Source organism: Gastrolobium bilobum, unplaced genomic scaffold (assembly GCF_033153095.1).
Source record: "Gastrolobium bilobum isolate Gb01-03AN ecotype WA unplaced genomic scaffold, APGP_CSIRO_Gbil_v1 utg5107, whole genome shotgun sequence".
In the NCBI taxonomy this organism is placed as follows: domain Eukaryota; kingdom Viridiplantae; phylum Streptophyta; class Magnoliopsida; order Fabales; family Fabaceae; genus Gastrolobium; species Gastrolobium bilobum.
Genome location: NW_026897630.1, coordinates 158,406 through 170,447, shown reverse-complemented (window position 1 = coordinate 170,447; position 12,042 = coordinate 158,406). Strand labels below are relative to the sequence as shown.

Genomic DNA, 12,042 nt, shown 5'->3' with positions numbered 1-12,042 from the left:
TAGGGCCCAACTAGTTAACCCAGCCCTTCACAGCTTGAAGGGAGGGGCAAAGTGAAAGGGACTAGGTAGAAAAACGCAGGCTCAGGTGCCGGCGTTAGTTCCTCTTTCACGCAGACATGGAAAACGACGACGTCGACATGCATGCTGCAGACAACAACGAAGCGGTAATGGTTTCCGTTTCTTACTCTTCTCTGTTTTTTTTTTTTTTTTTTATTCTCTGCATTTACCTAATTTCGTTGAATCAAACTTCGTTTCGGTGCTGCCGCTGTTCAATCCGAAACCCTAATTTATTCATTCATCAATGTCAAATGAATTGGCTGCAGGAATTGGATGACATGAAGAAGCGTTTGAAGGAGATGGAAGATGAAGCTGCTGCTTTGCGAGAGATGCAAGCCAAGGTCGAGAAGGAGATGGGATCTGTGCAAGGTGCCTTCTTTTTATTTTTTATTTTTTTCTCAAAAAATATTTATGTTGGAACTTCTCTTTTTATAATTCTGTAAATAACTCTTGCTTGGAAGAAAATACTGAAGTTTGATATGAGTTGTGTTGAAATGGATATGTCCAAAGTTGGAATTAACTCTATTTTTATTGTGTTCTACATTAATGATATAAGACCTAACTCCTTCGCCTAGAAGTTCTTTTTTTTATTATTATTATTTTTTGGTTTGAAATGTTTTTATTAATAAACTAGCAATATAGGATTTGGTTTGTTACTTGATTATAAATGATAAGCTATATCCTTGTACTCATTTGAGATGTTCATGTTATGAACTGATTCAAGCTGATTTTTGTTTTCTTCTGTTTGAAAATTTAGAAGAGTTGTTGCTTTAACGCGTAAGTTACAAAAAAAAATTTCTGTTATTTTTCTTCTCCCCCCGCGCCGTTTTTCTTCATTCTCATTCTTGTTCTTTCCCATGCACTTGTGCATGGTGTGAACACTGTGCATGTGTGTGTTTTCTTTGTGGTGCGACATATTATTACACTGTATTGTTAGACTCCTATCTCTGTTATTGATTATTATCTCCAAATAGATCCTGCAACTTCTTCTGCGAGTCAGGCCAATAGAGAGGAAGTAGATTCTCGATCAATCTTTGTTGGCAATGTGAGCTCTCTCTTCCCCTGTTTAAATGAGAACATTGTATGTATTGTGCTTAGTTGTCTTTTGTCATCATACATGATATGGGCTAAGGATATTATTGTCATGCCATTCTTTCTGGAGTGATTGATTCAATTATGAGCCAATGTGTTGGACGATTAATACACTGGACTTCACCGTATTCTATCCTGGAAAGTTCGAATCTTTGTTTGATGTTGAATGTGCTTCTGCTATTTTGAAGTTTGTTTGTATTTCCATGTGATAGCATCCTGCTTTGACATAATGTTTTGACTACAATCGCAGGTCATGCTTCCATCTTCAAGTTTTCTGGTATTGTAATGTTGCAGTTGAAAGTATATATTATAATAATATATAGCTAGAGGAGAAAAACAATATTAGAAATCTATGAAATTTAAAAAAGGAGTGCAAAAACAAAATATACTACACAAAAGAAACGTTGAGGGATAGGGGAGAGATAAGAATGTTAAGAGTTATTTGTTGAGGAAAGTGATGTTTGTGGTTTTGTGAATTTCCATATTTTGATGGAATGAGGAAAGGAAAAAAAATAAAGAGCAAACAAAATTAGAATGTGAAGCTTTCTATAATTACAGGTGAAAAAAGAGAAGTTTTTAGCTAGGAAGTTTTTATTAGTATACTTTCTAAGTATTCGCGGAGGGATTGGCAGAGGAATGGATTATGGATTAGATTGAAGATCGAGAACCTGGACTCCTACTGGTGAGAAGAGGACATGCTATATGGTAAAGTACATTGCATTATTATACTTTCAGAGGGACACTTTCAGTGGTGCCTAGTGCTCAAGACATATGTAGGCATTCTTTTCTCATGTGAGGGACTGTTGTCGTTCCTTTTTTCTACTTTGGGAAAAAGAGGGATTTCTGTTAAACTATTTCCTTTTTCATTTTATACCCTTCTTTAATATACTTCACACCACAAAAACTGAAGGAAAATTGGAATAATAAAGAGGGAGATAGAAGGGGAGGGGGTGCAATTTGGAGAGTATGATTGTCCAAATTGTAGATCCTACCTACGGTCGGACAAGGAGGTAGAAATGTAAAATATGAGATTGTAACATTAAATGTAAGATTTTACCTGTTGTATAAAATTATATTCTATAATATATTTACACATATAATAGAAAATAAATAAGGCATAATAACAATAAAATTACACCCAGAAGTAGCATTTCAGTATCTTCTAATTCAAAATGCATAGTAGATGTGAGTTAGTAAGGTTATGTACAACTCTTATAACAAAACAAAGGCTTCTTGATGACATTTTTAGCACACTGCAAAAGGATCACCTACAGACCAGCAAACCACAAATTTAGCACACTCCCACTAACAAATTAGCACATTCCGGCATTCACACAAACCAGCTTTTCACGAAAACAGAGGAAGGTTGCAATTGCAGAAGCAGACCCTGTACAGCCCACCCAGATATCATTCATGCAGAAACAGAGGCATCCTAATTCTGTCACAATAGCTTGCACATCCTGGTACCCATCCAGTCGCACAAGGTCGCTTCTAACAACACAGCAACAGAAAGGGGCCACCCACTCCACAAGGTTTCCAAGATCTTGGGCTGGAGCTGGACTGGGTTTTTAATCAGAGGCCCAATCCACATCAACATACAAGCTTTGTTGTGAAAACACTGCTGAACTGTGTGTTTACTAGGACAAATCGTGTCCTGACTCCTGAGGTGGGATTGGGATCAGAGGGGCCTAACTTATGGTTCTACAAGTTGGAATGCCTTGGTGGATAACTGTTGATGAAAAAATAAAAATCAATGGTTTATATTTTTATAAATTGCTTGGACCTTAATAATTTATGGCTTTATGAAATTCCACAATCTAAATATATATATATATATATATATATATATATATATATATATTTTCATCTGTGGTTATCTACTGGCACTATATTCTGTGAAGTGTCCCTTGCATTTTGGAGGATGAATTTTTTACTTACAATCACATAGACCAGGGCGAAGATTCTTCTTTTCCTGAAAGTTTCCTTCATGCTCTAATGTGCACTTGTTTCAGATATAATACCAAAATACTATCAGATAAATTTGTTTCTTCCTCAATCTGAAAAGGGAAAAGCAATACTATTAAATTGTTTGGTGAAGATGTGAAGTCCGCTATATGTTTTAACAATTTATTTTTCTAGCTGAAAGAGTTACTCTATTCCCAAATTTTCTTCTTTGATTAGTAATTTTAATGATAATGTTGGCATAACCAATATTGGCATAGTTATTTGCAACTTGCAAGAAGGGTGTAGTGGTTTTTCTGCCAAAGAAGGTTGGGTTGATCTTCATCATTTTGGCCCCGTGTTAGTGATTGACAACTTTCACAAAAAAGTTCTTATAAATCCTTATACTATGTCTACCTCAGATGGTATATGGTTTGTTGTATTTTCGAACATTTACATTTTTCATTTAATGATGCATTGATATCTAGTGACAGATAGGAAGAGTATATGGTTGTAATAGTAAACTAGAAACTGGTAATTTTCATCTTTTAACCTCAGGTTGGTGTTAACAGTTACTTGAAAACATTTTACTACCACGTGATAAATGTTTTGGCTTTACTTGTTTTTCTTTATATAATTTTCCCACAGGTGGACTATTCATGCACTCCTGAAGAAGTACAGCAGCATTTTCAATCATGTGGAACAGTTAACCGAGTCACCATTCGTACTGATAAGTTTGGCCAACCCAAGGGTTATGCTTATGTAGAGTTCCTTGAGGTGGATGCTGTTCAAGAGGCCCTTTCGCTGAATGAATCTGAACTTCATGGACGCCAATTGAAGGTTACAGCTGGAGGCGCTTGCTCTTAAAAAATTTCGTGTGCTTCCGTTTTTTAACCATTTCTGATTTTTTTTAACTTTTTTCAGGTAACAGCCAAGAGGACCAACATACCAGGCATGAAGCAGTATCGTCCCCGCCGGTCCAACCCTTACATGGCGTTTCGAGGCAGAACCCCATATGCACCTCCTTTTGCCTATTCTCCATATGGATATGGGTATATTGCGCTATATTCTTCCCTTTCTAATGTATTTTCCTTTTGTGCCGTGATAGCAAAGTAACACCATTTCTCTGTTAATCGCAGAAAGGTTCCAAGGTTCAGAATGCCAATGCGGTACAGCCCCTACTATTGATTTGTCCAATTCTGGTTGGATGGACAGAATGACGCCCTTCTCCCCCTTCTATTATCATGGTCGGAGCTTTATCCAATTCAACATGAGGGAATTTCTGACCACCTAGATTGATGTCGTTGGTTCTGTGAGGATTAAGCATAGACTTGACAGCAAATCTTGTAAAATTGTGGTGTTTGCACCTGCTTTGCTTTTAGTATTGGTATATTCAAATTAAGTTCTTGTAAAAGTATCCTTCGCAAATGTTGGTTAATATATCATATATGAATGGGTTTTGGATTTGCCTATTAATTGCTCCTTCATAATATACCGTAGGTTAGTCTGGCCTGGGATTTATCCCTCATTTCTTTATGAAAGGCCTTGTCAAAATGGTTTTGCCTGTCTTACGCCTCTCAAACGTGTGATAATCCATAGTTGTTTTTGGGTAGACCTTGTACAAAATGTCTCCTAAGACCCAAAGATTACTTTACCGTCTGGCATTTCCCGCAATCGGTAATCACAAGAAAGATGATTTTGACTTGTTTATACGTGCAGGGGATGGCATGTTAATCCTGAATAAAACTTACATACCATTATTTTAACCAAAAAAAATTGTAACGAAAATATTCACTTGTGTGTGTGTGTTTTGCAATTTCGTTATAAATAATTATAAAACAATACTTTAAAAGGTTTAATGTCTTTCATGTTATAGGAAATAAAATTATTTCTTATACACACCTAAAAATCTGTGGGCATCATATTTTTTTTCTCTCTTTCTTCTCATCACATGACCTTACATGAGTCTCTTATTGAGGAAGTCTGACCTCTTGCACAGTACTTTTTTTCAAATAATTCTTCAAATAATCTTTATTCAAGTATTTCAAGGTTTAAATAGATAATACAAGACAACCTTAAAAATAACTATCCACTACACTAGATCGGCTCCTCTAATAACTATGACATATCCTTTAAGAAAGGAAAAATTCAAATAACTACCCATTACTTAAACAACCTAACAATTCAGAAAATAAAAAAAATAAAAAAATGTAACATTCTTCTCCCTAAAAATAACTCTTGTCCTCAAGAGTAAATTTAAAAACAAGTAATTGAATCATCTTCAATATTCGTCTTTCCGTCACTTTCATCCATCACCTTTTTGATCGAAAATAACTTCTTGCAATGATAACCAGGAGCAAAAACCTTGTTGCAGCGAATAGCCCTTTCCGTCGTCTATCCAAAATTTATTCGAAAGTCAATCGCCGAATTGAATTAGTGTCATTTCTATTCTTGTTATGATTGGTTGGGGCTATGGAGCATGTTGGTTTAGCATTACAATTATTCGCTGAATGATCTCCTTTTTGTCATGTTAGCGTAGCCACCAAAATGTCCAACCAGTTGGAGAATTGGTTGAACATCTCCTTGAATTGCTCCAATAAAGACTGGATCGCGTCTTTCAATTTTTGAACGCGTTTGTCCATGTTTGAGCTTTGATACTAATTGTTACGAACAAAATAAATAAAAATGAAAATTTGGTTTATTGAGAAAGCATTACCTCAAATGACTTTAACCTCTTGTATAGAGTGCTTTTTCCAAATAATACTTCTGATGATTTCTATCAGATACTTCACTGTTTAAATAGATAATATAAGACAACCTTAACAATAATTACTCACTAACACTAGATAGACTCCACACTAATAACTATGACCTATCCTTTAGGAAAGTTAAAATTCAAATAACTACTTACTACTTAAACAATCCAACAATTCAGAAAATAATAAAAATAAAAAACCATAATAACATCCTACACATTTTTTTATATGTATAGGAAATATAAAAAACATCGAATCTTACTTTAAATGTCAGCAATTTGTTTTTAAATAATTATCATTTTTCTGAAGTCAAACTGGGAAATGGGGATAACTTGTGAACAAGTATACGAGCCTGTTCACAAATTTGACACTTAACATTATTTTACGTTTTGGGATTGCGATTGAGTATATTTTAATAGGAATAAACCTGAATATTCTCTATTTTATTTTATTTTAGACTTTGTTGGAGTTTTATAATCAGAAGACAGGTTGGTGGTGAATCACTTTGTTTCTGTGTCATATAAAGCAAAAGTTGTCGTTCAGAATCGGATATTTGTCACTCAATCAGTCATATTCTCTCCTTTGTTGTGAATTTCAACAAAATGGCTTTGGCCTCTTCATCCCTCTTAACCTTCAAACCTACCACCCTCTTTAGGCCTCAGCAATCACCACGTAGATCCATCATCGTTGCCAATTCCGCAGAGCCTTCGAAGTCAACGGCAACGACTGCACCGATTTCGACGAATTGGAAGGTTGATAGTTGGAAGGAGAAGAAGGCTGTGCAACTTCCTGAGTACCCAAACCAGAATGAGCTGGATCAAGTCCTCGAAACCCTTACATCTTTTCCCCCTATCGTGTTCGCCGGAGAGGCCAGGAATCTGGAGGAGAAATTGGCTCAGGCTGCTATGGGTAACGCTTTTCTGCTTCAGGGTGGGGATTGTGCTGAAAGCTTCAAGGAATTCAATGCAAACAATATCCGTGACACATTCCGTCTTATCCTTCAAATGGGTGTCGTCCTTATGTTTGGTGGCCAAATGCCTGTTATAAAGGTTTCATCTTTATGACCCCTTGTACTCGTTTCGTTTCGTTTCCTCGAATTGCAATTTCCTTTTTAATCTCTTACTGCATGATTGGATTTTATTATTAAACCTCTCTCGGATAGAGTTAGGTGTTTTGAACACAAAATAAGATGTGTAGGAATGAGCCTTGATGAAGAAAAAGGAGAGTGTTGTAGTTGTTGGAAATCGACAATCACACGAATCGCACACGAAAAGAGAAAGAGAGACAATAGACACAGAGATTTACCTTAGTTCACCCAATTTAGGCTACTTCCAGCTTATCTATGCTATATTCACCCAATTTAGGCTACTTCCAGCTTATCTGTACTATATTCACCAATTTAGGCTACTTCCAGCTTATCTGTACTATATTCACCTTACCGTCACTCGTTACAAGTCACTTGGTTTATAAGAAAAATATAAATAGGATTAGAAAACCCTAACAGCATGCGAAGTATGAGCCATACCCAACAACACTGTGGTTGATCGAATTCTTCATGTTGGTTAATTGTTTGAAGCTCTTTATTTTTGTTTTTGAGAGCCTATGCAATTAGCTTACCTTGTGCTGGTTTAAAATTTTGTAATGAATGAGATTATGAGAATGACATACTTCAACTGTTGGATATGCTGAATTATTAGGTTGGGAGAATGGCGGGTCAGTTTGCAAAGCCAAGATCAGACGCATATGAGGAGAAAAACGGAGTGAAGTTGCCAAGTTACAGGGGTGATAATGTGAACGGCGACGCGTTTGATTCAGCATCCAGAATTCCGGATCCACAGAGGATGATAAGAGCCTACTGCCAATCTGTGGCTACTCTGAACCTCTTACGGGCATTTGCCACCGGAGGTTATGCTGCCATGCAAAGGGTCAACCAATGGAATCTTGATTTCATGGAGCACAGCGAACAGGGAGACAGGCATCATGTTTAACCTTTTTTAAATTTATTTCAGGATTTTGACTTATTCGTGTTTATTAATTCTTATTCTTGCATATTTAAATTTGTTTGGGTGGATGTATTTGAAGATTGAACTGACTCTTTCCGTGTTGCTCCAAAGATAGTGGAACACAAAAGGGTATAAAAAAAAGAAGGAAAGTAAATTAGGAATAATTTTAGATTGTTTGCCCTTGTTTTTAAGTTTCTGAATGGAATCTAAGGAAGAAATAAAAAGGGAAAAAATCAGAAAAAAGGAGGAGAAAGGATAAGAAATGAACTAAACTTGAATACTTTATTATGTTTTGCTATTTACAGTAAATGGACTAAATGTAGTGATACTGTAATAGGAGATATTCTCCTTGGCACATGTCTCATGATACATGGATATAATTACAAGGAGAAAAAAATCTGAATGGATTTTATTTATTATATTGTGTATTTACTTTTTCTCCTCCCTTCAGACAAGGCTAAAATTACAACAGCTCCAATTTTCATATAGTGATCCTCGACAACTTAATTTAGGTTATCTAAACCAAAGTTATCAAATGCAGATTGCGGCTTGTCGCGGCCAATCCTGAAAAAACTATAGCGGGTTGCAATTGCGGAAATAATGGAAATAGCTGAATAGATCACTAGAACCTAGATATATCACACATATTTATGCTAAAAAATAGAGACATTCCAAAACAAACAAGAATTCCAAATAGTCAATTAAAAAGATCAAAATATTGTCAATATTCCAAAACAGAATGTTTTACCGTGTTTTTGCTGTTATGGCGCAATTGCATCCGTGACAGCCGTGTTTTTGCCGCAATTGAAGCTGCAATGACCGCGTTTTCCTACTTGTCTCGTTGCGGTGGAACTCCATAAGCGGAATTGCGCACTTTTGTGCTGCAATTGATATCTATGATCTAAACCTAGTTGATATGCGCTAAGCAATTTCTTTTATGCTTTCTGCAAATAATTAACTGATCATTCTCAAGGAAAATGGATTCTGTTTATTCTTGAATTGCTCTCTTAGGAAGTTCTCAACCTTCTTTACATCAGTTCTTTTTTGGTGTGGGCCAACAGGTACCGCGAACTGGCTCATCGAGTGGATGAGGCTCTTGGCTTCATGGGTGTTGCTGGACTCACATCTGAGCATCCAATCATGACTACGACAGACTTTTGGACCTCCCATGAGAGCTTGCTTCTCCCTTATGAACAAGCACTTACCAGGGAGGATTCTACTACTGGGCTTTATTATGATTGCTCAGCTCACATGTTATGGGTTGGGGAACGCACCCGCCAACTTGATGGTGCTCACGTTGAATTCTTGAGAGGAGTTGCTAATCCTCTTGGCATCAAGGTACATATATATTGTTCTCACCTTTGGCCTTGATATGCTTCGCTATATTGCTATTTCGCTTTAATTATCGAATTACTTTTGCATATGCTTTATTTATTTGTTATGTATGAATTTACTTTTGCTTTGATTGTCAAAATTACTTCTGCATATGCTCGACTCAGTTAATTAGTCATAATTATCTTTTTCTGAAGGGCCTTAATCTTGTTGGCAATTTATGCATTGCTGACAAAGAATGTGCAGCTACTAAAAGGCTACTTGTTTTACAGGTGAGTGACAAGATGGACCCGGGTGAACTTGTTAAGCTGATAGATATTCTGAATCCTAAAAACAAGCCTGGAAGAATCACAGTAATTGTTAGAATGGGAGCTGAGAACATGCGAGTGAAGCTTCCACACCTTATCAGGGCAGTTCGCAGAGCTGGTCAAATTGTCACTTGGGTTAGTGATCCCATGCATGGGAACACCATTAAAGCTCCATCCGGACTTAAAACCCGCTCTTTTGATTCAATAAGGGTAATTGTCACTTATACTTTCCTTCAGCAATACACAAGTGGCATAAAAAATATGGTCTGTACTAGATCATTGTTTTTGGATCCTATAGAAGTGTTTAAAGTTCAGTTTCTACTAAAACTTTTTTAGGGCATACAAATTTAGCCCAGAAATCTTCCACACGAAAGAAACGATGGACTCTTTGTGTGGGTGGGTGATTTTGTGATCTTTGTAATGTCTCACACTCTCACACGATACATATTCTGCAGAACACCTGTTATTGAAATATTTCTTTTGTTTGGTGGTTGGCAAGAGTGTTCAAATATGAATTTTCAAGAAAATTTGCCTAACCCTGAAGATCCGTCAAATTTAACGTTAAGTTTTCACTGTTACGGAAATTGCTGATTTTGCAATTTTGTTGGCTTAATGATGGATAAAGCAAATAGTACAATTTGCTGATCACCCCTCTCCTATCCTATTAATGCAGTTTTGTTATGTAGTATGTGTATCCGGTTCATAGTAGTTAGATAATTGTTTGGCATGTCATTTACTTGTATAGATCATAAGTGCATTTAAGAAAATACTGTGTCATATCCAAAATGTACAGGAACAGAACTTAGTGAAATTACTTTGGTTTTTGTCCTTCTTTATGATCTTTGGCCTTTTTTAGTGTCATTCAAGATCAGGCTCTCTTGCAGTTTTGAGGTTGATTTTTGTTGTATAATTCAAGTTTTATTGCTACTGATGATAAATTCATGTGTTCCCGGATGTTGTTATTGGTGATAGGCTGAGTTAAGGGCATTCTTTGATGTCCACGACCAAGAAGGAAGCTACCCGGGAGGGGTTCATTTAGAAATGACTGGGCAGAACGTGACAGAATGTGTTGGAGGCTCACGGACTATTACTTATGATGACTTGAGCTCACGCTACCACACTCATTGTGATCCAAGGCTTAATGCTTCTCAGTCTCTCGAGCTTGCATTTAATATTGCAGAGAGGTTACGCAAGAGAAGGCTTAATTCAATGCAATCTCTAGCCTCACTTAGAATTTAGAGAAGAGGGGTCATGCTTTGTTCTTGGATGACCAAAATATTTTTTACTGGTAGCCGTTCCACCGTGTGTCAAGAACTATGAAGTTTATAATTTTAAGTTGTGCTATAAGAGTGTCATATAAGATATTTAGCACTGAAGGTCATCAGGTTGTACTTTCAGGTTTTGTACTAAAGTCTAAAGTAAGATAGTATGGGTATGTGTTTTGAATAACGAGTAATGAATAAATAATAAAGGTATAACTTATATTATAATGCATCCAAGTGAAATTTATTGCATGAGAGATGATTTTGTTTCAAGATTTTATGGTTGTTTTTTTACTACCACCTGACACTTTGTTCTTTGCATCATATATTATTATGCTTCCTTATTTACCCTTGAAAATAATCATTCCAGGGTTGGTAAAAGACCAAATGCACCAAGCAAACTTTGCTTCATTTCACAAAAATAAAAATTATATTCTCCAACTTTTGAAGGCCTTTAGGAATCTCCATGTCTTCATTTTCGCAAAAAACTTTGGATTTCTTTACAAATTTGTGCTTTTCTTCCACGTTCTTGTAGAAACATTATTGTTGCCTATAAATTCTTTATTTTCTTTGAAACTTAAATCTCTTCTTCAAGTTCGCTTCGTATTTGTGAAGTGCTTCTGTCAGTGCTCTCATAAGGCTTCATCACTTTCAAGTAACTTTTGTTTCCTTCCTTGTATTATTTTGCATATGTTTCCTTTTATTGTTGTTTGTTGTTGAGTTTTCGATTGTGAGTTTTGTGTCTATCTTCTATCTTTCACCCAAAAATAGTAAAACTTGAGGAGTTTAACCCTGTAGAGGTTAAGGTTAGGGAAGAAATTCTTCTCCTTCTGAGTGTCAAGAGAACATTAGGAATAAAGCCATTAGGCAGGCTTTTGAACCACCTAGGGCCAGTGGCCACTTTGAAGTTGTTGAGAGCAATAATCACTTTGAAGTTGGGGAGAGTAATTTTCAGGGGCTTCCCAAAGTGAAGGGAGGCCCTATGACAGGATTTTTTTTTTCTCTTTGGCTTATTAGAGAACGAAGGCACGTCCATTCTTCCTTTGTTGTGCTATGACCGTGGAGGTTCCTTGATTGTTGGTCGCAATAGAACTTGTGACAAGTCTTGTTGGTCATATGTAAAGCCAATCCCACATACAAATTGTACGTGGTATCATACAATTCTCAACCTAACAAGAGATTTTTCTGGTAGGTCAGCTAGTCAACCTAGGGATTCTTTTGTAAGGTTTAGGTTTCTTGTGCCCAACCTCGTAATAGGATATACTCATCCGGAGCCCATGTCCCTAGTGTA

General features: G+C 36.4%; 2 protein-coding genes across 5 annotated transcripts; both read left to right on the top strand.

Moving 5' to 3' along the window:
- Positions 1-4,559, top strand: LOC133308752 (polyadenylate-binding protein 2-like). 4 transcript variants are annotated; one of them, XM_061509443.1, is made up of 6 exons: positions 1-161; positions 324-426; positions 1,032-1,102; positions 3,739-3,930; positions 4,015-4,142; positions 4,230-4,559. In XM_061509443.1, exons 1-6 carry the CDS (start codon positions 117-119, stop codon positions 4,276-4,278), a joined length of 588 nt encoding a protein of 195 aa, XP_061365427.1. In that variant the 5' UTR covers positions 1-116; the 3' UTR covers positions 4,279-4,559. The 4 variants fall into 4 exon arrangements, with proteins under 4 accessions (XP_061365427.1, XP_061365426.1, XP_061365425.1 ...); XM_061509442.1 differs by having other exon boundaries at positions 1-170; XM_061509441.1 differs by having other exon boundaries at positions 2-164.
- Positions 4,560-6,247: 1,688 nt separating this feature from the next.
- LOC133308755 (phospho-2-dehydro-3-deoxyheptonate aldolase 2, chloroplastic-like) lies at positions 6,248-10,979 on the top strand. The gene is made up of 5 exons (XM_061509446.1): positions 6,248-6,895; positions 7,544-7,821; positions 8,911-9,187; positions 9,454-9,699; positions 10,462-10,979. Exons 1-5 carry the CDS (start codon positions 6,449-6,451, stop codon positions 10,726-10,728), a joined length of 1,515 nt encoding a protein of 504 aa, XP_061365430.1. The 5' UTR covers positions 6,248-6,448; the 3' UTR covers positions 10,729-10,979.
- The last annotated feature ends 1,063 nt before the right edge of the window (positions 10,980-12,042 follow it).

Excerpts from the sequence above, each read along its gene's own strand:
- LOC133308752 (XM_061509444.1), top strand. The coding sequence starts at position 117 with ATGGAAAACGACGACGTCGACATGCATGCTGCAGACAACAACGAAGCG. Across the intron at positions 1,103-3,738 it reads GATCAATCTTTGTTGGCAAT|GTGGACTATTCATGCACTCC; the intron begins GTGAGCTCTCTC and ends ATTTTCCCACAG. Across the intron at positions 3,931-4,014 it reads TTCATGGACGCCAATTGAAG|GTAACAGCCAAGAGGACCAA; the intron begins GTTACAGCTGGA and ends AACTTTTTTCAG.
- LOC133308755 (XM_061509446.1), top strand. The coding sequence starts at position 6,449 with ATGGCTTTGGCCTCTTCATCCCTCTTAACCTTCAAACCTACCACCCTC. Across the intron at positions 6,896-7,543 it reads GCCAAATGCCTGTTATAAAG|GTTGGGAGAATGGCGGGTCA; the intron begins GTTTCATCTTTA and ends CTGAATTATTAG. Across the intron at positions 7,822-8,910 it reads CACAGCGAACAGGGAGACAG|GTACCGCGAACTGGCTCATC; the intron begins GCATCATGTTTA and ends GTGGGCCAACAG.